General features: G+C 39.5%; 1 protein-coding gene across 3 annotated transcripts in view; it reads right to left on the bottom strand.

Moving 5' to 3' along the window:
- The window catches only part of PHEX (phosphate regulating endopeptidase X-linked), a 243,611-nt gene that overhangs the window by 201,280 nt on the left and 16,149 nt on the right, over nt 1-26,182 (bottom strand). For 2 of the 3 annotated variants that reach the window (XM_049871405.1, XM_049871406.1), the window contains one exon: nt 23,526-23,687. In XM_049871405.1, the coding sequence (XP_049727362.1) occupies nt 23,526-23,687 (162 nt within the window). Of the gene's footprint in view, nt 1-23,525; nt 23,688-25,809; nt 25,873-26,182 lie in introns of those variants that run through there. The other variant, XM_049871408.1, reaches the window with a different exon arrangement.

Here is a 26,182-nt window from a genome sequence, read left to right on the forward strand (position 1 = left end):
AGCTACATGGTCAACTGACTGGAAGAGATCCATATTTGTATCCATTCCAAAGAATGGTGATCCAACAGAATGCAAAAATTATTGCACAATACCATTAATATCCCACGCAAGCAAAATGTTGCTGAGGGTCACTCAAAAGCAATTGCAGCAGCACATCGACAGGGAACCGCCAGAAAGTCAAGCCGGATTCAGACGGGGACGTGGAACCAGGGATGTCATTGCTGATGTCACATGGGTCCTGGCTGAAAGCAGAGAATACAACAAAGATGTTTACCTGCGTTTTATCGACTATGCAAAGGCATTCAACTGTGTGGATCATAACGAATCATGGATAATATTTTAAAGAATGGGAATTCCAGAATACTTCATTGTGCTCATGAGGAACCTGTACATAGATCCAGTGGCAGTCGTTTGAACAGAACAAGGGGATACTGCATGGTTTAAAGTCAGGAAAGGTGTGCATCAGGGTTGTATCCTTTCAGCATACTTATTCAATCTGTATGCTGAACAAATAATACCAGAAACTGGACTATATGAAGGAGAATGGGGCATCATGAATGGAGGAAGACTCATTAACAACCTGCGTTATGCAGATGACACAACCTTGTTTGCTGAAAGTGAAGAGGATTTGAAGCACTTACCGATGAAGATCAAAGACCACAGCCTTCAGTATGGATTACACCTCAAACAGAGAAAACAAAAATCCTCACAACTGGACCAATAGGCAACATCATGATAAATGGAGAAAATATTGAAGTTGTCAAGGATTTCATTTCACTTGAATCCACAATCAATGCACATGGAAACAGCAGTCAAGAAATCAAACAACCTATTGCATGGGGCAAATCTGCTGCAAAGATGTGTTTAAAGTGTTAAAAAAGGAAAGATGTCACCTTGAGGACTAAGGTGTGCCTGACCCAAGCCATGGTCTTTTCAATCACCTCATGTGCGTGTGAAAGTTGGACAATGAATAAGGAAGAAGAATTGATGCCTTTGAATTATGGTGTTGGTGAAGAATAGTGAGTATACCATGGACTGCCAGAAGAACAAGCAAATCTGTCTTGAAAGAAGTACAGCCAGAATGCTTCTTAGAAGTGAGGATGGCATGACTTCATCTCAAGTACTTTGGCACATTATCAGAAGGGACCAATCTCTGGAGAAGGACATCATGCTTGGTAAAGTAGAGGGTCAGTAAAAAAAAAAAAAAAAGAGAAAAGAACCTCAACGAGATGGATTGACACAGTGGCTGCAACAATGGGCTCAAACGATTATGAGGATGGCGCAGGACTGGGTGGTGTTTCAATCTGTTGTACATAGGGTCATTGTAAGTTAGAACCAACTCAATGCCACCTAACAACAAAGGTCAAACAACTGAATTCTGAGCCTGGCTCCATCACCTATTAGCTGTCTGACCTTGGGCTAGTTATCATATTGCTCAATGTCTCTTTTTCCTCATCTCCCAAAATATGGATAAATCTTATATCTTACAGGGTTGGTGGAGGTCCCTGGGTGGCGCAAATGGTTGGTGCTTATCTACTAACTCAAAGGTTGGCAGTTTGAACCCACCTAGTAGCCCTGCAGAGGAAAGGCCTGGCGACCTTTTTCTATAAAGATCACAGTCAAGAAAAGCCTATGGAGCTCAATTCTACTCTGTAATATACGGGGTTGCCATGAGTCAGAATCGAGTCAATGAAAACAGGTTTGTTTGTTTTTTGGTGGGAAGGTTGGTGGGAGCTCGGTAGGAAATCAGGGAGAAATGGGGATTTTGTTATATGGTAAAGATGCTTGACGCGTCCACACCTTCAAGTTCCAGCTGAATGGGTCTCAGAATTGAGGGTGAGAACGCAGCTGAAGCCATCTAATTAGGGAGTTTGGAAATGCAAGAATGAAATTTTAAATTCAGTTTTGCCATTCATTTTGTGTGCAACCAGCTTCTTCATTTTTCTACTATCTCAGTTTTGCCATTGACCAACTGGGAAGATTGTAAAGGTAAGCAATTGACCCATTTCTCTGAGGTGCAGGTTTCAAGGCCCAGGAAATCTGAGCCATCAACTTCTGCTGTTAAATCCAGATGACCCTTGGAAGTTCCACAAGTATCCCATATTCCCAGCTCCATTATGATTCCAACTTTTGGCAACCAACAGCACGAACTGGTGGGTACTTGGAGGAGTTTCAGGTACCACTACCACCAAGCTCACGTGGCTATGCCTCCAAATTGTTGCCATTAAAGCCAACTAGGAGTTTTCTTCCGTTTCCCAACAGTCATCCTCTGTCAGGAAGTGGTTTTTCAAAAGTCTGTGACCCTCCTGAGCAACTGCAAAGTAAAATACATTTAAACACATGAGCCATTGAAAATGGTCCCTGGGTGTGGGCAGGTTCCACAGTGTCATTGTGGGTGTGTGTATGTCTTCCTCAGGATGCACGTATCCTGTGTCATTAGCTGTGCCAAAGAACTTATATTTAGTCCAAAGGGCTATATTTATTTGACGGTCTTCTAAAGGAAAATGTTTTATTCCTCCTACAGCATTCAAGCTAACTCACCGGAAACTTTTCGGAATGTGTTGCAATATTTACACTACAAAAATACCCCTTTATCTGCCTGTCCACTTCTTTTTTTTCACTCAGTGTTTCCATGCCTAGCATTTTCAGGCTGTTGCTCCAGGTCTCAGAAATCTCAGCACTCCCTGCTGCAAGCCAACGTTCTCACAAATGGATTTTGACATCTTCATCAGTGCCCATCTCACTCCTGTCGTCTCTCACCAACAGCCCTGTTCATTCCTTCCAACAAAGCCAAGTTATATTTATTCAAGCTTCCCCTTGGAACTTCATTCACAGTACCTCCAGATTTATAGTCTCCCGCTGTTCCCCACCACTCCAAGTTCAACCAAGAGTCTACGTCTTCAAGCTTAGACGTTGAGTGAGTTCTTTCATACATCGTTTAGTATGTACTGATGATTAAAGACTTTACCTTTGTGTGTTATTATTTTCAATCATTTTCACTGTTGGCAAATATTTTGAACTACACCACAGCAAAAGCTGTATCATCTGTAGTTGGGTACTCATCCTTAACTTCCTGCTTTCATAATAGGCAAGTGGTAAGACTTAGTAATTTCATCTATAAAGATGTTTATTCTGTGGCATACAAAACCTCATAAAGCCTGCACCTGAAGAATTGGCACTGGCACAAATCTCTGAACACAAATTTCTAGTTTCATCAAATATCCTTATAAACACGTTAACTGCTAGTAATGTGTTCCTTACCCAGGGATTCTTAACAGTAGACTATTCAAAGATTTGACTAATCTTTGGACCCATGAACCCATGGGGCCATGTAATAGCCAACTCCACTCAAAACAGCTGAGTTAGGATGTATCAAAAGGCTGGAGTTAAATAAAACTATACCTTTTTGAGGCCTGCCCCAACAATCCTTACATACACAGGGGTTCTTAATCTTTTGTGTGCCCATTGGAACCTATGAACCATTCTCTGAATAATGTTTATAACTGCATATGATAAAATTTTTAAAACGCTTACCAAGGAAACCAGTTATACTGAAACACAATAGGAAAAAAGTTTTTTTTATTTTTTAATATGTGATGTCTTAATATATGTGCTACTTCATTAACTCAAGAATAGTAAGATCTAGCATTAGAACTAACAACTACTATAATTTTGAAGTAGTGATGAATGTGGATAATATTTCAAGATAGTGGCAATATCTATAACAAGATAGAAGTGCTCAAAAGCCACACGTGGCTAGTGGCTACTATATTAGACAGTACAACTCTAGAATCTTGATTATAATACCTACTGGAACATTTTGTGAAATGGATATTTTAATTTTCATGAGGGTAGTCTTGGGGACCTTATTAATCTCTGACCTCTGTATCCCCAGTGTCTAACACAATGCCTCTTGCTGGACACGAGTCAGGAAGTGTAAATTCTGGTCACTATTGGCAACAATCTTATGGCCAAACAGGCTTAGAAAAAAGCATGACATAAGGGATGTCTGAGTAGAGAAAGATATGTGACCTTTAATACCATGGTTCAGCTGCTGGATCAACCTTTACCTGAAGTCCACATAATTACTAGACTTTTTTGGTTACATGAACCAGCAAATTTCCTTTAAAGTTTAAGCCAATTTGAGTTGGAGTTTCTGTTACTTGGGACTGAAAGCGTTTGGTGCCAGGGAAAAAAAATAGGTTCTCATTAAATAGTCTTGAGTTTGCAGATTAATTAGTACAAATAAAATGCTATGCATTTCAATCTAATTGAAGAAAGTGCATTTCCCCAAATTAAAAAGCATATAGCTCAGAACGAATGCAGGGAATAGAGCTGGTTCTTGTCAAGATTACCTAACTCATTTGTGATATTAAGCACTAATGACAAAAGAGCTACATTAAAGCTACAGGAGATCAGATCTTCAGATTGAATGCTTGGAGCAGATGAGAGTCAAAAAGTAAGGCAAGGACATGTACTGGGAGTGAGAAGGGACAAACAAGAAGAAAACCTAAAATGCTGACAGAATTATGGGAACACAAGCTTTTACACACAGGGGCCATTCCTCATGGCTTCTTTAGTTCCTTTAGCTATTTAGAAAAAGAACATAGCCTAGAGATGCAGTTGTTTTCTCCACAGAGCATTCAGGAAGAAATGCATTTCTATATTTGAAGTGCAGCCCTGGTGGAGAAGTGGTTAAAGTGCTCAGCTGCTAACTGAAAAGTCAGTGGTCGAACTCACCACCTACTCCACTGGAAAAACGTGGACAGTCTGCTTCCATAAAGATGTACAGCCTTGGAAACCATATGCAGCAGTTATACTCTGTCCTACAGGGTCGCAATGAGTCAGAATCAACTCGATGGCAATGGGTATATTTGAAATGAGTGGCTCCTAAACAGGCAATTGATAATTTTTTCAATTCGACAATTCCTTTCCTCTTCCTCACACTCTACCATCCCCACCCATGCTCAAATGGTGTATGAGATTAGGACAAACATGAACAAACAAACAAAAAAACGTTTCAAGTAAAACCATTTCACTTCACATTCTAATAGTCTTCAATACAGGCCCAAATATTCATGGAGGACTGATGGTGATATCTGTGTAATTTAGTAGTTTTTTAACTTCCTGTGTGGCCACATGAAAAAGAGCCAGCATGGTCTGAGAAAAATAGGAATGTGCTCTGAGTGGGTACACCCAGTTTGTATAGAAGAAAACCCAAACCAAACCTTTTGCTTTCAAGTCGATTCCAAATCATAGCAACCTATAGGACACCATAGAACTGCCCTATAGGGTTTCTAAGGAGCCACTCGTGGATTCAAACTGCCCATCTTCTGGTTAGCAGCCAACTTCTCCAGGGGGCTGAGTTTTCACTTGGAATAATAAGTCCACCACAGTGGATGGTTGGTCCTTAGCACTAGCTCATTGCATGCCCATTTTTACTGGTCTGATATTATTTATGTCAAAGAACTTAATGGAGTCAAGGCTCAAACTGGTACATCATTGTACTATGTATATGATATGAGAAAATAACACAATTCACTGTCTTCAATAACCTGAACTTCCTAAGCATCAAATGACTTCATAGAAGCTGAACTGAAGCTTTCAGCTTTCTATTATTTATGAAAGATGGTCGGCCTAGGAACATTTATAGGAAAAACAAGATTATAGAGGGAGTTATTTAATTATGAAAACCATTTGAATCTCAGCCAGTAGGTATTTACAAATAAATAACCCGTCTATGAGTCACAATCATCATTTGTCTGCTCACTAATGCATAGTCCCTACTTCATCTTATTGTTCTGCTGGTTCTATTTGTGCTTGAAAAGAATAAAATACTGCATTTCTTTGCAAAATATTGGCACAGAGTGTTATTCCATAACAGAGATGATCTGGTCCTACCTTGAGTCATCTGTCTTCTGTTTGACATAGCGTTCTATCTCACTCATTACCTCATGTTTCATAAATGTTAACGTTGCTAAATTTTCATGTGCTTGTTCATAACCAATGCATGCTGTGTTATCTTCATGATCCCATGAAGATAAATTTGGGGGAATTAGTAGGATGGAAATTTTAAGACATTCAAACACATAACTATATTCAGCCTTTAAAAAAAGAAAGAAAGAAATCCTGCTTCTTAGAGAGAACAAGAAATAATCTTGTTTTCCAAGTAGAAATATGAGTCTTATATGCCATTTAAAGAAAAAATTCACAAAGCTATGTTGCTGACTTCAATAGAGGGCAATTTTTCATCAGCCAGGTCTGTCAAATCCATTTTATTTCACAAATTGGACAGCCGTAACTGTGTGTTCTCTATCAGCTATAAGAAAATGTTATTCGTTTGATTGGTAGTATTGGGTTTTATTTTTGGATGTTCTCTCTATTTATCAAGAGCAGGAAAAAGTATCTAGACAGTATTCAATATTTTTGAAAACATGATATTTATAAAAGGATAAGGCCAAAATAAAACTTAAACCATTTGGTAGACATTACTTCATGAACCTTAGAACTATCTTTGAGACAAAATGGAGGCATGAAGGACAAACACTGATTGAGGGCCTATTATGTGCCAGGAACTGGACTGGGAAATTTATATATGTCATCTCCTTTACTTAAACACCCTATGAGATGGATATTCTTATCTCCATTGTAAAGATAAGAAAATTGACCTAGGTAAGATCAGTAATTGGCACAAGGTGACAGAAACGGCAAAGGAAAGGGAGCCAGGATTCAAATCCAGCTCTTGTGGCTTCAAAACTCATGTTCTGAGTGGCTTATAATGAGGGAAAAGCTGCCATAATCTAAACAGTAACATAGGAATTGATTGAAGACCAGTTAATATGAGTATTATTCAAATTTACACACCAATCAATAAGGCCAAAGATGAAGAAATCGAAGATTTTTACCAACTTCTGCAGTCTGAAATTGATCAAACATGGAATTAAGATGCATTGATAATTACTGGGGATTGGAATGCAAAAGTTGGAAACAAAGAAGAAGGATTGGTAGTTGGAAAATATAGCCTTGGTGAAAGAAACGATGCCAGAGACCACATGACAGAATTTTGCAAGACCAACAACTTCTTCATTCCAAATAGCCTTTTTTGAATAACAAAAACAGCCAACTATACTCATGGACCTCGCCTGATGGAATACACAGGAATCAAACTGACTACATCTTTGCAAAGAGACGATAGAAAAGCTCAATATCATCAGTCAAAACAAGGCCAGGGGCTGACTGCAGAACAGATTATCAATTGCTCATACACAAGTTCAAGTTGAAGCTGAAGAAAATTATAACAAGCCCACAAGACCCAAAATATGACCTTGAGTATATCCTACCTGAATTTAGAGACCATCTCAATATCACTAATGACCAAAGACCAGACGAGCTGTGGAATGACATCTAGAATATCATACAAAAAGAAAGCAAAGGGGCAGAGCCAAGATGGTGGAATAGACAGACGCTTCCATTGAGCCCTCTTTACAACAAAGACCCAAAAAAACAACTGAAACAAGTATATTTGTGACAAGCTGGGAGCCCTGAGCATCAAAGGCAAGCTTAGACAACAAACCAAGAGGCAAGGGGAGGAAGAGGCCATTCAAAAGTGGAGAGGAGTTACCGGCCCTGAATCGCGGGGAGCCCTCAGGCACCATTCCCGGAGCGGTGGCAGCGGCACCGAGCTGCTCCTAGCTTTCAGCCTCAGTTTCCTCAGGGAGAAGCAGCAGCCACACAGCCCACTCACACCTCCGGAACCTGAGAAGGGTGTTCTCGGCAAAAGCTAAGGACTTGCGTATATTTTACCACACCCCCCCCCACCCTGAAGCCAGCCTCAGCGGCTGAATCCCTAGGCCTGAGAGAGACCCTGGTGAGCACCTGGAGCCATCCTCCCAGCCTTGGAGAAGGAAAAAATTTGCACCTGGGGGGGAAAAGATAATTTGCTAGCCCCATTAAATGAGGGAGCTCAGGACAGAAGCGGATCGAGTCCAGGAATGGACCTGTGTGGGCCTATTTCAGGAGAATAGGCCCTTGTTGGCAAATGCCAACCATTTCAGCGGTGCGGTAGAGAGGTGGGTGTTTGATGTTTGACATTGCTTTGCCTATTAAACAAGGTCCTCACCTATCCACATCAGGGACCTAAGGACTGGTGGCTCCATTTGTGTTGCCCAGCCACCCGCGACAGAGGTCCAGGGATAACAGGTACCTCCCAGTCCTTACAACAAAAACTTTGCGTGCCCACGGTCCCTCTGCAGAGCCCACCCACCAGCACGCTCTAGGGAACAGAGACGCATTTTCCTCAGACACACCTAGGGGTTGGTTCTCAGCCCCCAGCCTTGTTCAGAGAGTGACCCCTCTGCTCCAATCAGATACAGGTATATACACCAATCGCCCCTGCCCCTCTAAGACTGTAGGACAGAGCCTGTACCACACACTTGATATCAACTACCTGGAAACCTGAGCTGAATTCATACAAGAAAACTGAGTGGATTCCTAGACTGATATACCTGATAACAGCTCTAGCCAGCTGGGGACAGGACACCAGAGCTCCAAAGGCAAAAATAATCAAGCTAGCTCATTCAAACAACCCTTAGGGGTATACCAAAACAAAACAAAGCAAGCAGCTACAACACAGTAAGCAAGCATAAACTAATACAATAACTTATAGATGGCTCAGAGACAACAGTCGATATCAAGTCACATAAAGAAACAGGCCATGATCACCTCAACAGACTCTCAAAACAAAGAATCCAGGGATCCTTTAGATGAAAGTGCATTCCTGGAATTACCAGACGCAGAATACAAAAGTTTAATATACAGAACCCTTCAAGACATCAGGAAGGAAATGAGGCAATATGCAGAACCAGCCAAGGAACACACAGATAAAGCAACTGAAGAAATTAGAAAGATTACTCAGGAACATAATGAAAAGTTTAATAAGCTAGAAAAATCCTTAGACAGACAGCAATCAGAAATTCAGAAGATTAACAACAAAATTACAGAATTAGATAACTCAGTAGAAAGTCAGAGGAGCAGAATTGAGCAAGTAGAAGCCAGAATTTCTGAACTTGAAGATAAATCACTTGGCACTAATATATTTGAAGAAAAATCAGATAAAAGAATTTTTAAAAAATGAAGAAACCTTAAGAATCGTGTGGGACTCTATCAAGAGAAATAACTTATGAGTGATTGGAGTGCCAGAACAGGGAGGGATGACAGAAAATACAGAGAAAATTGTTGAGGATTTGTTGGCAGAAAACTTCCCTGATATTGTGAAAGATGAGAAGATATCTATCCAAGATGCTCATCAAACTCCACATGAGGTAGGTCTTAAAAGAAAGTCACCAAGACATATCATAATCAAGCTTGCCAAAACCAAAGATAAAGAGACAATTATAAGAGCAGCGAGGGATAAAAGAAAAGTCACCTACAAAGGAGAGCCAATAAGAATAAGCTCAGATTACCCGGCAGAAACCATGCAGACAACAAAGTAATGGGATGACATATTTAAAAAATTGAAGGAAAAAAAATTGCCTGCAAGAATGATACATCCATCAACACTGTATCTTAAATATGAAGGTGAAATTAAGACATTTCCAGATAAACACAAGTTGAGGGAATTCGTAAAAACCAAACCAAACTACAAGAAATACTAAAGGGAGTTCTTTGGTTAGAAAATCAATAATATCAGGTATCAACCCAAGACTAGAACACTGGGCAGAGAAACCAGAAGTCAACCTAGACAGGGAAATCCAAAAAAACAAAGCAAGATTATTAAAAAAAAAAAAAAAAAAAAAAAGCCCAACACAGGGTAACGGCGATGTTATCATATAAAAGAAGACAACATTAAAATAATAAAGAGGAACTAAGCAATGTAATCATACACCTTCCATATGGAGAGGAAGATAAAAAGTTAGTTTTAAATTTAGAAAAATAGGGGTAAATAATAAGGTAACCACAAAAGAGACAAACTATCCTACTCATCAAAATAAAATACAAGGGAAAAATACAGACTCAGCAGAAACAAAATGAACCACAACAAATATGAGGAAAGGACAATATATAAAGAAAATCTACTCAGCACATAAAATCAAGTGGGAAAAATAAGTTGTCAACAACACACAAAAAAAGACATCAAAATGATAGCACTAAATTCATACCTATCCATAAATACCCTGAATGTAAATGGACTAAATACACCAATAAAGAGACAGAGAGTGGCAGAATGGATTAAAAAACAAGATCCGTCTATATGCTGCCTACAAGAGACACACCTTAGACTTAGGGACACAAACAAACTAAAACTCAAAGGATGGAAAAAAATATATCAAGCAAACAACAATCAAAAAAGAGCAGGAGTGGCAATATTAACTTCTGACAAAATAGACTTTAAAGTTAAATCCATCAGAAAGGATAAGGAAGGACACTATATAATGATTAAAGGGACAATACACCAAGAAGATATAACCATAGTAAATATTGATGCACCCAGTGACAGGGCTGCAAGATACATAAAACAAACTCTATCAGCATTGAAAAGTGAGATAGACGGCTACACAATAATAGTAGGAGACTTCAACACAGCACTTTCAGTGAAGAACAGGACATCCAGAAAGAAGCTCAATAAAGATATGGAAGATCTAAATGCCATAATCAACCAACTTGACCTCGTAGACATATACAGAACACTCCACCCAACAGCAACCAACTATACTTTCTTGTCTAGTGCACATGGAACATTCTCTAGAATAGACCACATATTAGGTCATAAAGCAAGCATTAGCAGAATCCAAAACATTGAAATATTACAAAGCATCTTCTCTGGCCATAAGGCCATAAAAGTGGAAATCAATAACAGGGAAAGAAATCAAACACTTGGAAACTGAACAACACCCTGCTCAAAAAAGACTGGATTATAGAAGAATTAAGGATGGAATAAAGAAATTCATAGAATCCAATGAGAATGAAAACACTTCCTATCAGAACCTTTAGGACACACCAAGAGCAGTGCTCAGAGGCCAGTTAATATCAATAAATGCACACATCCAAAAAGAAGAAAGGGCCAAAATCAAAGAATTATCCCTACAACTTGAACAAATACAAAGAGCGCAACAAAAGAAACCCACAGGCACCAGAAGAAAACAAATAATAAAAATTAGAGCTTAACTAAATGAAATAGAAAACAGAAAAACAATTGAATTGAATTAACAAGACCAAAAGATAGTTTTTAAAAAAACTCAACAAAATTGATAAACCATTGGCCAAACTGACAAAAGAAAAAACAGGAGAGGAAGCAAATAACCCAAAAAAGAAATGAGATGGGCGATATTACCACAGACCCAACTGAAATTCAAATAATCATATCAGATTACTATGAAAAACTATACTCAAACAAATTTGAAAACCTAGAAGAAATGGATGAATTCCTAGAAACACACTACCTACCCAAACTAACACAAACAGAGGTAGGACAACTAAATAGACACATAACAAAAGAAGAGATTGAAAAGGTAATCAAAAAACTCCGAACAAAAAAAAGCCCTGGTCCGGAAGTCTTCACTGCAGAGTTCTACCAAACTTTCAGAGACGAGTTGACATCACTACTACTAAAGGTATTTCAGAGCATAGAAAAGAATGGAATACTACCAAACTCATTCTATGAAGCCACAATATCCCCTGATACCAAAACCAGGTAAAGACACCACAAGAAAAGAAAATTATAGACCTGTATCTCTCATGAATGTAGATGTAAAAATCCTCAACAAAATTCTAGCCAATAGAATTCAACAATATATCAAAAAAATAATTCACCATGACCAAGTGGGATTCATACCAGGTATGCAGGGATGGTTCAACATTAGAATAACAATTAATGTAATCCACCACATAAATAAAACAAAAGACAAGAATCACATGATTTTATCAATTGATGCAGAAAACGCATTTGACAAAGTTCAAAACCTCATTCATGATAAAAAAAAAAAAAACTCTCAGCAAAATAAGAATAGAAGGATAATTCCTCAACATAATAAAGGGCATTTATACAAAGCCAACAGCCAACATCACCCTAAATGGAGAGAGCCTGAAAGCATTCCCACTGAGATCAGGAACCACACAAGGATGCCCTTTATCACCACTCTTATTCAACATTGTGCTGGAAGTCCTAGCCAGAGCAATTAGGCTAGATAAAGAAATAAAGGGCATCCAGATTGGCAAGGAAGAAATTGAAGTATCTCTATTTGCAGATGACATGATCTTATACACAAAAAACCCTAAGGAATCCTCCAGAAAACTACTGAAACTAACAGAAGAGTTCAGCAGAGTATCGGGATACAAGATAAACATACAAAAATCAGTTGGATTCCTCTACCCCAAGAAAAAGAACATCAAAGAGGAAATCACCAAATCAATGCCATTTACAGTAGCCCCCAAGAAGATAAAATACTTAGGAATAAATCTTACTAGAGATGTAAAAGACTTATACAAAGAAAACTACAGTACACTTCTGCAAGAAACCAAAAGAGACTTACATAAGTGGAAGAACATACCTTGCTCGTGGATAGGAAGACTGAACATTATAAAAATGTCTATTCTATCACAAGCGATCTATACATTTAATGCAATTCTGATCCAACTCCCAAGGACATTCTTTAATGAGATGGAGAAACAAATCGCCAATTTCATATGGAAGGGAAAGAGGCTCCGGATAAATAAGGCATTACTGAAAAAGAAGAACAAAGTGGGAGGCCTTACTTTACCTGATTTTAGAACCTATTATACTGCCACAGTAGTCAAAACAGCCTGGTACTGGTATAACAACAGATACATGGACCAATGGAACAGAATTGAGAATCCAGACATAAATCCATCCACATATGAGCAGTTGATATTCGACAAAGGCCCCAAAACAGTTAAATGGGGAAAAGAGTCTTTTGAACAAATGGTGCTGGCATAACTGGATAGCCATCTGCAAAAAAAATGAAAAAAGACCCATACCTCACTCCATGCACAAAAACTAACTCAAAATGGATCAAAGACCTAAATATAAAATCTAAAACGATAAAGATCATGGAAGAAAAAATAGGGACAATGTTAGGAGCCCTAAAACATGGCATAAACAGTATACAAAACATTACAAAGAATATAGAAGAAAAACTGGGAGCTCCTAAAAATCAAACACTTATGCTCATCAAAAGACCTCACCAAAAGAGTAAAAGGAGGAGGGAGAGAGCAGGCTGTCTCATTAAGGGGGAGAGTAATTGGGAGTGTGTAGCCAGGTGTATATGGGTTTTTGGGTGAGAGGCTGACTTGATTTGTAAACTTGCACTTAAAGCACAATAAAAATTATTTTTTAAAAAAGAGAAAAAGGACTACCTACAGATGTTTTTAGCTACGACATTTCTGATCAGTGCCTGATCTCTAAAATCTACATGATACTGCAAAAACTCAACTGCAAAAAGACAAATAACCCAATTAAAAAATGGGCAAAGGATATGAACAGTCACTTCACTAAAGAAGACATTCAGGCAGCTAACAGATACATGAGGAAATGCTCACGGTCATTGGCCATTAGAGAAATGCAGATCAAAACTACAATGAGATTTCATCTCACTCCAACAAGGCTGCCATTAATCCAAAAAACACAAAATAATAAATGTTGGAGAGGCTGTGGAGAGATTGGCACACTTCTACACTGCTGGTGGGAACGTCAAATGGTACAAACACTTTGGAAATCAATTTGGTGCTTCCTTAAAAAGCTAGAAATAGAACTACCATACGATCCAGCAATCCCATTCCTTGGAATACATCCTACAGAAATGAGAGCCTTTACACGAACAGATATATGCACACCCATGTTTATTGCAGCACTGCTTACAATAGCAAAAAGATGGAAGCAACCAAGGTACCCATCAATGGATGAATGGATAAATAAATTATGGTATATTCACACAATGGAATACTACGCATCGATAAAGAACAGTGAGGAATCTGTGAAACATTTCATAACATGGAGGAACCTGGAAGGCATTATCCTGAGTGAAATTAGTCAGTTATAAGAACTTGAGAAATAGTTTAAACTGAGAAGAAAACATTCTTTTGTGGTTACGAGGGGGGGAAGGAGGGTAGGAGAGGGGTGGGTATTCACTATTTAGATAGTTGATAAGAACTATCTTAGGTGAAGGAAAAGAAAGCACACAATACAGAGGACTTCAGCACAATTGGACTAAACCAAAAGCAAATAATAAATAAACTGAATAAACTGAATGCTTTGAAGGCCAGTGTAACAGGAGCAGGGGTCTGAGGACCATGGTTTCAGGGGACATCTAAGTCAATTGGCATAATAAAATCTATTAAGAAAACATTCTGCATCCCACTTTGAAGAGTGGTGTCTGGGGTCTTAAACGCTAGGAAGCAGCCATCTAAGATGCATCAATTGGTCTCAACCCACCTGGATCAAAGGAGAATGAAGAACACCAAGGACACAAGGTGATTACGAGCCCAAGAGACAGAAAGGGCCACATGAACCGGTGACCATATCATCCTGAGACCCGAAGAACTAGATGGTGCCCAGTTACAACCGATGACTGCCCTGACAGGGAACACAACAGAGAACCCCTGAGGGGGCAGGAGAGCAGTGGGATGTAGACCCCAAATTCTCATAAGACCAGACTTAATGGTCTGACTGAGACTAGAAGGACCCCAGTGATCATGGCCCCCAGACCTTCTGCTGGCCCAGGACAGGAACCATTCCCAAAGCCAACTTTACAGACATGGATTGGACTGGACAATGGGTTGGAGAATGATGCCGGTGAGGAGTGAGCTTCTTGGATCAGGTGGACACTTGAGACTATGTTGGCATCTCCTGCCTGGAGGGGAGATGAGAGGGTGGAGGGGGTTAGAAGCTGGCGAAATGGACACGAAAAGAGAGAGTGGAGGGAGAGAGCAGGCTGTCTCATTAACGGGAGAGTAATTAGGAGTGTGTAGCAAGGTGTATATGGGTTTTTGTGTGAGAGACTAACTTGATTTGTAAACTTTCCCTTAAAGCACAATAAAAATTATTAAAGAAAGAAAGAAAGAAAGAGGTCATTACAAAGACAGGAAAGAAAGAAAAGGCCAAAATGGATGTCAGAAGAGACTCTGAAAGTTGCTCTTGAATGTAGAGTAGCTAAAGTGAACTGAAGAAATGATGAAGTAAAAGAGCTGAAAAGAAGATTTCAAAGGGTGGCTTGAGCAGGCAAATAAAGTGTTATAATGAAAAGTGCAAAGACCTGGAGTTAGGAAACCAACAGGGAAGAACAGTCAGCATTTCTCAAGCTGAAGGAACTCAAGAAAAAATTCAAGCCTTGAGTTGGAATAGTGAAGGATTCTATGGGTGAAATACTGAACGACGCAGGAAGCATCAAAAGAAGATGGAAGGAATACACAGAGTCACTGTACCAAAAAGAATTGGTTGATATTCAGCCATTTCAGGAGGTAGCATATGATCAAGGACCAATGGTACTGAAGGAAGAAGCTCAAGCTGCACTGAAGGCATTGGCGAAAAACAAGGCCCCGGAATTGATGGCATAGCAATTGAGATGTTTCAACAAATAGATGCAGCTCCGGAAATGCTCAATTATCTATGCCAAGAAATATGGAAGACAGCTACATGGCTATCCAACTGAAAGAGATCCATATTTATGCCTATTCCAAAGAAAGGTGATCCAACTGAATGCAAAAATTACCGAACTATAACATTAATCTAATATGCAAGTAAAATTTTCCTGAAGATCATTCAAAAGTGGTTGCAGTGGTACATCGACAGGGAACCGCCAGAAATTCAAGACAGATTCAGAAGAGGACATGGAACCAGGGATATCATTGCTGATGTCAGATGGATCCTGGCTGAAAGCACAGAATACCAGAAAGATGTTTACCTGTGTTTTATTGACTATGCAAAGGCATTCAACTGTGTGGATCAAAACAAATTACAGATAACATTGTGAAGAATGGGAATTCCAGAACACTTCATTGTGCTCATGAGGAACTTGTACATAGATCCAGAGGCAGTCGTTCAAACAGAACAAGGGGATACCGAATGGTTTAAAATCAAGAAAGGTGTGTGTTGGGGTTGTGTCCATTCACCATACTTATTCAATCTGTATGCTGAGCAAATAATCTGAGAAGCTGGAGTATAAGAAGAATGGGGCATCCGGATAGGAGGAAGACTCATTAACAACCTGCAATACACAGATGACACAACCTGCCATATACAGATGAAGAGGACTTGAAGCACTTATGAAGATCAAAGACCACAGCCTTCAGTATGGATTACACCTCAACATAAAGGAAATAAAAATCCTCACAACTGGATCAATAAGCAACATCACGCTAAACAGAGAAAAGGTTGAAGTTATCAAAGACTTCATTTTACTTGGATCCACAACCAACACCCATGGAAGCAGCAGTCAAGAAATCAAATGATGCATTGCGTTAGGCAAATCTGCTGCAAAAGATCTCTTTAAAGTGTTAAAAAGCAAAGATGTCACTTTAAGGACTAATGTGCACCTGACCCAAGCAATGGTGTTTTCAATAGCCTCATAAGCATGCGAAAGCTGGACAATGAATAAGGAAGACCGAAGAAGAATTCACGTCTTTGAATTACAGTGTTGGGAAAGAATACTGAATATACCATGGACTGCCAAAAGAACAAACAAATTTGTCTTGAAATAAGTACAGCCAGAATGCTCCTTAGAAGCAAGGATGGTAAGATTTTGTCTCACATACTTCGAACATGTTTTAAGAAGGGACCAGTCCCTGGAGAAAGACATCATGCTTGGTCAAGTAGAGGGTCAACGAAAAAGAGGAACCTCAATGAGATGGACTGACACAGTGCTGCAGCAATGGGTTCAAGCCTAATAATGATCATGAGAATAGTACAGGATGGGGCAGTGTTTTGTTCTGTTGCACATAGGGTCGCTATGAATTGGGACCAACTCAGTGGTGCCTAACAACACACAAAGGAGTCATGGCAAATGATGGTATAAATCTATTTTTATTGACATGAAAAGATGTTAACAACATGTCAAGCAAAAAAAGCAAATTATAAAAATAGAATATATTATATGATCCCTTTTGATACACATATATTTAGTTTTTATGCATATTTGCATTTAAAAAGTTGTTAACTCTGGGCGATGGAATTGAAGTATGTTTCTTCTTGTTGTTCATTCATAGTTGGTCTACAATGAACTTATATTACACCTGGATGGAATGGTGAACGGATGGATGGTTGAATGGCTAGGTATAGCAACTGATACATAGATACAGGATATAGAAAGATATAGATAGAATATAAAGCTGCAGTGTTTAATAAAAAGAAAATTGTCAGCACATTTGGTATTTGGAAAGCTCTATTTATACATTTTAAGAATATCTAGTCGTCTACAGTATACTGGCTCTCATGGACTTGCTCTGATTTTCTTCAGTTTCAGCTTGAACTTGCATATGAGCAATTGGTGGTGTGTTCCACAGTCGGCCCCTGGCCTGGTTCTGACTGATGATATTGAGATTTTCCATCATCTCTTTCCACAGATGTAGTCAATTTGATTTCTGTGTGTTCCATCTGGTGAGGTCCATGTGTATAGTCGCCGTTTGTGATAGAAGACCGGAGGAGTTGTGGAATGACATCAAGGACATCGTAAATGAAGAAAGCAAGAGGTCACTGAAAAGACAGGAAAGAAAGAAAAGACCAAGATGGATGTCAGAGGAGACTCTGAAACTTGCTCTTGAGCATCGAGCAGCTAAAGCAAAAGGAAGAATTGATGAAGTAAAAGAACTGAACAGAAGATTTCAAACGGCCTCTCGAGAAGACAAACTAAAGTATTATAATGACATATGCAAAGAGCTGGAGAAGGAAAACCAAAAGGGAAGAACACGCTCGGCGTTTCTCAAGCTGAAAGAACTGAAGAAAAAATTCAAGCCTCAAGTTGCAATAGTGAAGGATTCCATGGGGAAAATATTAAACGATGCAGGAAGCATCAAAAGAAGATGGAGGAATACACAGAGTCATTATACCAAAAAGAATTAGTCAATATTCAACTATTCCAAGAGGTGGCATATGATCAGGAACCAATGGTACTGAAGGAAGAAGTCCAAGCTGCTCTGAAGGCATTGGTGAAAAACAAGGCTCCAGGAATTGATGGAATGTCAATTGAGACGTTTCAACAAACAGATGCAGCCCTGGAGGTGCTCACTCGTCTATGCCAAGAAATATGGAAGACAGCTTCCTGGCCAACTGACTGGAAGAGATCCGTATTTATGCCTATTCCCGAGAAAGGCGATCCAACTGAATGTGGAAATTATTGAACAATATCGTTAATATCACACGCAAACAAAATTTTGCTGAAGATCATTCAAAAACGGCTACAGCAGTATATTGACAGGGAACTGCCAGAAATTCAGGCTGGTTTCAGAAGAGGACGTGGAACCAGGGATATCATTGCTGACAGATGGATCCTGGCTGAAAGCAGAGAATACCAGAAGGATGTTTACCTCTGTTTTAGTGACTATGCAAAGGCATTCGACTGTGTGGATCATAACAAACTGTGGATGACATTGAGAAGAATGGGAATTCCAGAACACTTCATTGTGCTCATGAGGAACCTTTACATAGATCAAGAGGCAGTTGTTTGGATGGAACAAGGGGATACTGATTGGTTTAAAGTCAGGAAAGGTGTGTATCAGGGTTGTATTCTTTCACCATATCTATTCAATCTGTATGCTGAGCAAATAATACGAGAAGCTGGACTATATGAAGAAGAACGGGGCATCAAGATTGGAGGAAGACTCATTAACAACCTGCCTTATGCAGATGACACAACCTTGCTTGCTGAAAGTGAAGAGGACTTGAAGCACTTACTAATGAAGATCAAAGACCACAGCGTTCAGTATGGATTGCACCTCAACATAAAGAAAACAAAAATCCTTACAACTGGACCAATGAGCAACATCATGATAAACGGAGAAAAGATTGAAGTTGTCAAGGATTTCATTTTACTTGGATCCACAATCAACAGCCATGGAAGCAGCAGCCAAGAAATCAAAAGACTCATTGCATTGGGCAAATCTGCTGCAAAGGACCTCTTCAAAGTGTTGAAGAGCAAAGATGTCACCCTGAAGACTAAGGTGTGCCTGACCCAAGCCATGGTATTTTCAATCACATCATATGCGTGTGAAAGCTGGACAATAAATAAGGAAGACCAAAGAAGAATTGATGCCTTTGAGTTGTGGTGTTGGCAAAGAATATTGAATACAGCATGGACTGCCAAAAGAATGAACAAATCTGTCTTGGAAGAAGTACAGCCAGAATGCTCCTTAGAGGCAAGGATGGCGAAACTGCGTCTTACATACTTTGGACGTGTTGTCAGGAGGGATCAGTCCCTGGAGAAGGACATCATGCTTGGCAGAGTACAGGGTCAGCGGAAAAGAGGAAGACCCTCAACGAGGTGGATTGACACAGTGGCTGCAACAATGAGCTCAAGCATAACAACGATTGTAAGGATGGCGCAGGACAGGGCAGTGTTTCGTTCTGTTGTGCATAGGGTCGCTATGAGTCGGAACCGACTCGACGGCACCTAACAACAACAATAACAACACAGTATACTGGCAAACCCATTGCCTGTTGCTGTCGAGTTGATCCCGACTCATAGCGACCCTATAGGACAGAGTAGAACTGCCCCATAGCAGTTCCAAGGAGTGGCTGGTGGATTCGAACTGCTGACATTTTGGTTGGCAACCTGAGCATTTAACCAGTCCGCCAGCAGAGCTCCATATTCTATACAGATAAACATATCTAAATAGCTATAAATATCTTAGTCATCTAGTGCTGCTATAACAGAAATACCACGAGTGGATGGCTTTAACAAAGAGAAGTTTATTTTCTCACAGTAAAGTAGGCTAAAAGTCCAAATTCAGGGCATCAACTCCAGGGGAAGGCTTTCTCTCTGTTGGCCTTCTCATCAATGTTTCCCCAGACTAGGAGCTTCTTCGTGCAGGGACCCTGGATCCAGCATTGCTTTCTTGGCGGTATGAGGTGCCCAACTCTCTGCTTGCTTCCCTTTCCTTTTATCTCTTGAGAGAGAAAAGGTGGTGCAGACCACACCCCAGAGAAACTCCCTTTACCTTGGATCAGGGAGGTGACCTGAGTAAGGGTGGTGTTACAATCCCACCCTAATCCTCGTAACATAAAATTACGATCACAAAATGGAGGACAACCACACAATACTGGGAATCATGGCCTAACCAAGTTAATACACACATTTTTGGGGGGACATAATCAATCTATGATAATGTATATCTGTTTTATATATTCTATACAGATAAATATAAGTACGGATATACATATATCTATATCTATTTTGATATAATACATATAGATACATAAATACAGATACATATAAATACTTATATCTATAATATAAATATCTATACAGATAGATATAAATATATAGATATAAACACTGGATCTTTATATTCTGTGCACACCCAAAACCAAACCCACTGCTGTCGATTCTGATTCATAGCGACCCTATAGGACAGAGTAGAACTGCCCCCATAGAGTTTCCAAGGAGCGCCTGGCGGATTTGAACTGTGGACCTCTTGGTTAGCAGCCGTAGCACTTAACCACTACGCCACCAGGGTTTCCATATTCTGTACAGATAAATATAAATATAGATATCTGTATATTTTCTGACCTCTTTGCAAGTATACTCTAGATGACTGGATATTCTTAAAGTGTACAGCTTTCCAAACATCAAATGTGTTGACAATCTTCTTATTTTATTAAACACTGGATCTTTATATTCTATCTATATCTTTCTATGTTCTATATCTATCTATGTATCTATCAGTCACTCTACCTAGTCATCCAACCATCCATCCATTCATTATTCCATCCAGGTGTAATATAAGCTCATTGTAGACCAACTGTAATCTATCTGTACATTTATGAGGCACTCTGGTGACACAGTGGTTAAGAGCTTGGCTGCTAACCACAAGATCGGCAGTTCAAATCCACCAGGCACTCCTTGGAACCCCTATGAGGCAGTTCTACTCTATCTTGTAGCGTCACTTGGAGTCGGAATCAACTTGATGGCAATGGTTTTTTATATCTATAAATACATAGAGATAGATAGACAGACAGATAGATAGATGATGGATGGAGAGATAGATAGTATCTATACATTTATGAAGCCCTGGTGGTGCAGTAGTTAAGAGCTACGGCTGCTAACCAAAAGGTCAACAGTTCAAATCCACCAGCCACTCCTTGGAAACCCTATGGGGCACTTTTACTCTGTCCTATAAGGTTACTATGAGTTGGAATGCACTCGATGGCAATGGGTTTTGGGTTTTTGTTTTTTTGTTTTTTTTTATCATTGCTGTTATTCGACACGGAAACCCTGGTGGTGGAGTGGTTAAGAGCTATGACTGCTAACCAGAAGACTAGCAGTACAAATCCACCAGGCACTCCTTGGAAACCCTACGGGGCAGTTCTACTCTGTCCTATGGGGTCACTATGAGTCGGACTCAACTCAGTGGCAACGGGTTTTTTTGGTTTTTATTATTCAACACTGCTCTGGAGGCTCTAGCTAATACAGTAAGACAAGAAAAAGGAAAGGAAGAGAAAAAATTACAATTTCCTAACTTTATGATTAGCTATCTAAAACATACAAAAGAAAAAGCTATTAACCAGTGAGACAGTTCAATCAGATCCAATATAAATATATCAAAGTTTTACTTTACACCAGTCATCAGGGGTTGGCAAATTTTTTCCATAAGGGCCAGATAGTAGATATTTTAGGTTTTGTAGGCCATATGATCACTGTAGCAACTGCTGAACTTTGCCACTGAAGTGCAAAAGCAGTCATACATAACGTGTAAATGAATGGATGTGGCTGTGTTCCAATAAAACTTTATTTACAAAAACAGGCAATGAACTAGATTTGGCCCAGAGGCCAAAGTTTGCTAACCTCTATACTACAAAAGGAAACCCTGGTGGCGTAGTGGTTAAGTGCTACGGCTGCTAACCAAAAGGTCAGCAGTTCGAATCCACCAGGTGCTCCTTGGAAATTCTATGGGGCAGTTCTACTCTGCCCTATAGGGTCGCTATGAGTCAGAATCAACTCGATGGCAGCGGGTTTGGTTGGGGTTTCGTATACTACAAAAAACAGTTGATGTGGAAAAGTTATCATTTAAAAAGTCAAGAAAATATATAAAGACCTAGAAAATAAACGTTTTAAAATTGTGAGTACTATTTCAACCCAATAACTCCATTTCTGGGAATTTATCCAAGGATACATTTATATAAATACACAAAAATGTGTACACAATGATGTTTACTATGGCACTATTTTCAATAAGAAAAGGTATCTACCAATACGAAACATGACTAGAAGAAACATATAATTCTTCGAAGAAGTTTACAGAGTAGTATGCGTAATACTAGCTCATTTGTAGAAAACATGGGTGTATGTGTGAGGGTATGCGTATGTACCTGTATATGAAAAAAATCTGGCAAGATACATACCCAATTCCTTTATTGGCAGTTATTTCTAGGGGTGGATTTATGGACAACTTACTTTCTACTTTTTACTTGTTAGTGCTGCTCTTTTTTATTCTTCTAACGGAGCTTGGAAATAGAATTTTTCATTTTTAAAAGGAGGCAAATAAAAGCCCCTGTATTACTCTGAACCGTTTACTTTCATTAGTATGAATTTTGAAGGAATCTCTATGTAGCATCCTCCTCAAACAAAGCACATCAATAATGATTTCCTAAAAAATTCTTTATTCTCACCACTTCATGCCCTGATTATAAAACTCTTTTGGCTATAACTTATGTAAAAGGATCATCTATCTAGAAACTGTCTCTTTTTCTTAGCCTTCAATGATATTTCTGGATGCATGATTAGAGTGTGGGTGTGTGCACACGCACGTGCACAAATCAGTATTTCTGTGTGAGCTTGTCATTGGTAGAGCAGTCATGGGAGAAAAGAGTCTCCCTGGAGCCAACTTAGAAGTTAACAGAAACAATATGACAACCACGAGGTCATCCAGAGTTCTCAAAAGTGATGTCAAAAGACAATGAGGTGTTAAGTATAGTTTGTAAGCCCTGGAAATCCAAAACACACTGAGCAAGAGCTGAAGTTTACTCTGTACAGCACAGACAAATAAGTATATTGATTATAACATAATCTTTATCAACTGTTCTTTTGCTCTCAATCTCAGTCAAATGCAAGCTATTTATCCTTCACTCTCCACTAGAGCTTACTATTATCACATGTGAGCATAACGACCTACCCTATGATTGCGTTGAGATCTGGGACACTGGAATTTCCCAAACTTTCCGTTGAATTTTCCATTTAAAACATTCTTGGAAATTAATTTACTATAGTTAGAAAGTGAGCAATCCTGCTTCAAACCTCAAACTATGTTTTCTTGTCAAATATTGCTGTCTGTATAGTACATCACCAAACCCAAGAGAAACTTACCCTTCAACTTGAGGTCAACATTACGTCTGAGCCAAGGATAAACCCCATAGCTTGGCATATCTTCAGGAATTGGATTATTGTTTATCCAGCCATCACAAGAGAACCGGAAGAAATTATCACAGGGATCCACAGACAGATTTACTTTACTCAAGATGACAGCAGCTATTCGAAAAGAAAATCATAATATTAATAACAACCACTGAAGGTTTGTACTATTCTTTTCTAAATTAAACAACTTTCTCATATCGACCAGTTCCCAAGCCTGGGCTTTTACATTTCCCCCCAAATGACTCTCTGAATCAACTTCACTAGATCAAATTTAGTGCATTCGGAGTGAGTGGGTAAAAGTTTGGTGGTATTATTGTTATTGGTTTTTGCGAGCCGTGGGACAAGAGTACAAATGAAGCCTGTGGTAGGTTGTTTGCAAAGATGAGTGCAACTATTCCTTCCACCCTTCTGTCCTTTCACAAAGAGACTTTGTCCCTCTTCCCATTAAGTGGTAGAGTCTGTCTCCCCTGCCTTGAATCTGGGCTGGCCTTGAGACTTGCTTTAATCCAAGTTACTTTTTTGTGAGTTTCAAAGCCTAGGCCTTAAGAAGCCTTGCAGCTTCCACTGCACTCCCTTAGAATGGAGTTCTGGGGCTGCCCTTTAAGGAAGCCTCCTGAAGGATACATGGAAGAGAACCAAGCCTGTACCCACTGCCACATATGTGACTGAGGCCATCCTGGACCGCCCAGCCCCAGTGACCCTCCAGCCAAATGCAGCTGCGTGAGTGAGCCTGGTCAGAGTCAGCAGAGGAACCTCCCACCCAACCCACAGAATCATGAGAAATGCTAACTCATTCTTGTTTCGTGTCTCTAAGGTTCATGGTGGTTTGTTTCACAGCAAAGGCTAACTGAAACAGAGGCCCTCATGACATATAACTAAATATTTACAAAGTATATTTACAATATACTTTCATAAAGACCTGGAAGGCCAGGTTTGAATTTAGAAGTCTTGAGTTCCTTGACATTCAATGCAGCTGGAAGAAGGCTTGGGGCCCATCTGGCAGGGAATTCTGAGGTATAAAAGGAAAGGGCCACCGGCTTAGTCCCACAGACTCTTGACTGGGGGAGAGGCATGGCCAGAGGAGGGCAAAAATGGGGCCCTCTAAACAAGGGCCCAGGGCAGGGCCCCTCTTGCCCAGATCTAGAGGGAGAACTGAGTATAAGTTAAGAGAAAGATACAATAGATGGATCTACTGTTTTTTCTTCTTCCATAAGCTCATACACAATGACATGTGGAAGACAGTGGATAGGTAGAAAATTTGCAAACCCTTAAATATGTATCCATAGCTTGAAAAAAAAAATCTTTCATTACAAAATGAGAAGGTTCCAAAAATTCCTGATATCGAACTTCAACTCTCTTTCAGCTGTCACACAATTGCTGGCTACCACTCTAGCACAGAGATATGCGCTAATTGATAAAAAGTAGCCAGTATTTTAATGACATTGGAAAGATGGCCTTGTGAGCAATTTCCCTATGTTAATGCCAAAATACATTTCTCTTTGAAGTAATGAAAACCCAGTGAGTTTTCAGCTACATATGAATGAATTGCTGAAAAAAGTACAATCTGCATAAACTTAGATATGCACCTTACAATTTGCTTACATATGTAGTTTCTCCAGGTTTGAGAATAGAGTCTAGCCTAGACTCTCTATGAAAATTTCAAACAGCTTTTTGTCCTCAATTAAATGAATAATATACAAACATCCTAATTTCAAAATCCCCACCATTTTCAAACTCCTAATTCCAAAAAGCAAAGCAAAAAAAAAAAAAAATTGGTTTAAAAGTTTGAGAAATTTCAAACTGGCTTAATATTTTAGCTTTCCAGCACTAATTCAGTTGTCTCTAATTACATTTTTACTTCCTGCTACTATTTTATTGTTAATATTTAACATGCAAATATGCCAGGACATTCAAAATCTTCTTTCTGGTTTGTATGTCTAGTGACCCTGGCTGTGCAGCTACAGAATGAAGCTGCTGTGTGACACCTCAGGGACATGGTTCCATCAGTTTCAGTCCTACACAATATTTACAGTCACACAAGGGAGCTCTCACATTCATTTTTATTCACATAAGCGCATTGCTTTCTGGCCTCCTTCCCAAACTTCCTCCCGCCCTCAGCCCTCAGCCCTCAAATGTATCTTCTCCATCTCCTCTGTATTCTTGCAGGTACCTAGAAAAACTGCAAGATCAGCTCTGACCTTGGCCCTGATACAAAGTGGGAGAGTCCATCACTCACACTGAATTTGGAAACGATCCTGCTGAGTGAGAAAACTCTAGCTTCAGCTTCCACAATTCACAGCTGGGCACAAGACTGCACTTTCTGCCGGGGAACTATGACTTCAAATTGCAAAGGACTGTAGGTGTCCAGACACCAAAATCCCTTTCCCGCTACTCAGGGGGAATATCCAGAGAGAATGTCCAAAGAGCCTTGTTTTGATAAAAGGAATATGATGATAAAGGAAATCTGTCAAAGGTCAGGCTGAGGATTCTCTCAAATCACTGCATATATGGTAAATTGTTAAGCAGTCTCCAGCAAGTGTTTATGTGGTACAGATAGAGGCCTCCCCCACGTACCAGCCTGGGCTTTTAGGTTTAGACAGGGATCAAGG

The sequence above is a fragment of the Elephas maximus genome, chromosome X, assembly GCF_024166365.1.
Source record: "Elephas maximus indicus isolate mEleMax1 chromosome X, mEleMax1 primary haplotype, whole genome shotgun sequence".
Lineage (NCBI taxonomy): Eukaryota > Metazoa > Chordata > Mammalia > Proboscidea > Elephantidae > Elephas > Elephas maximus.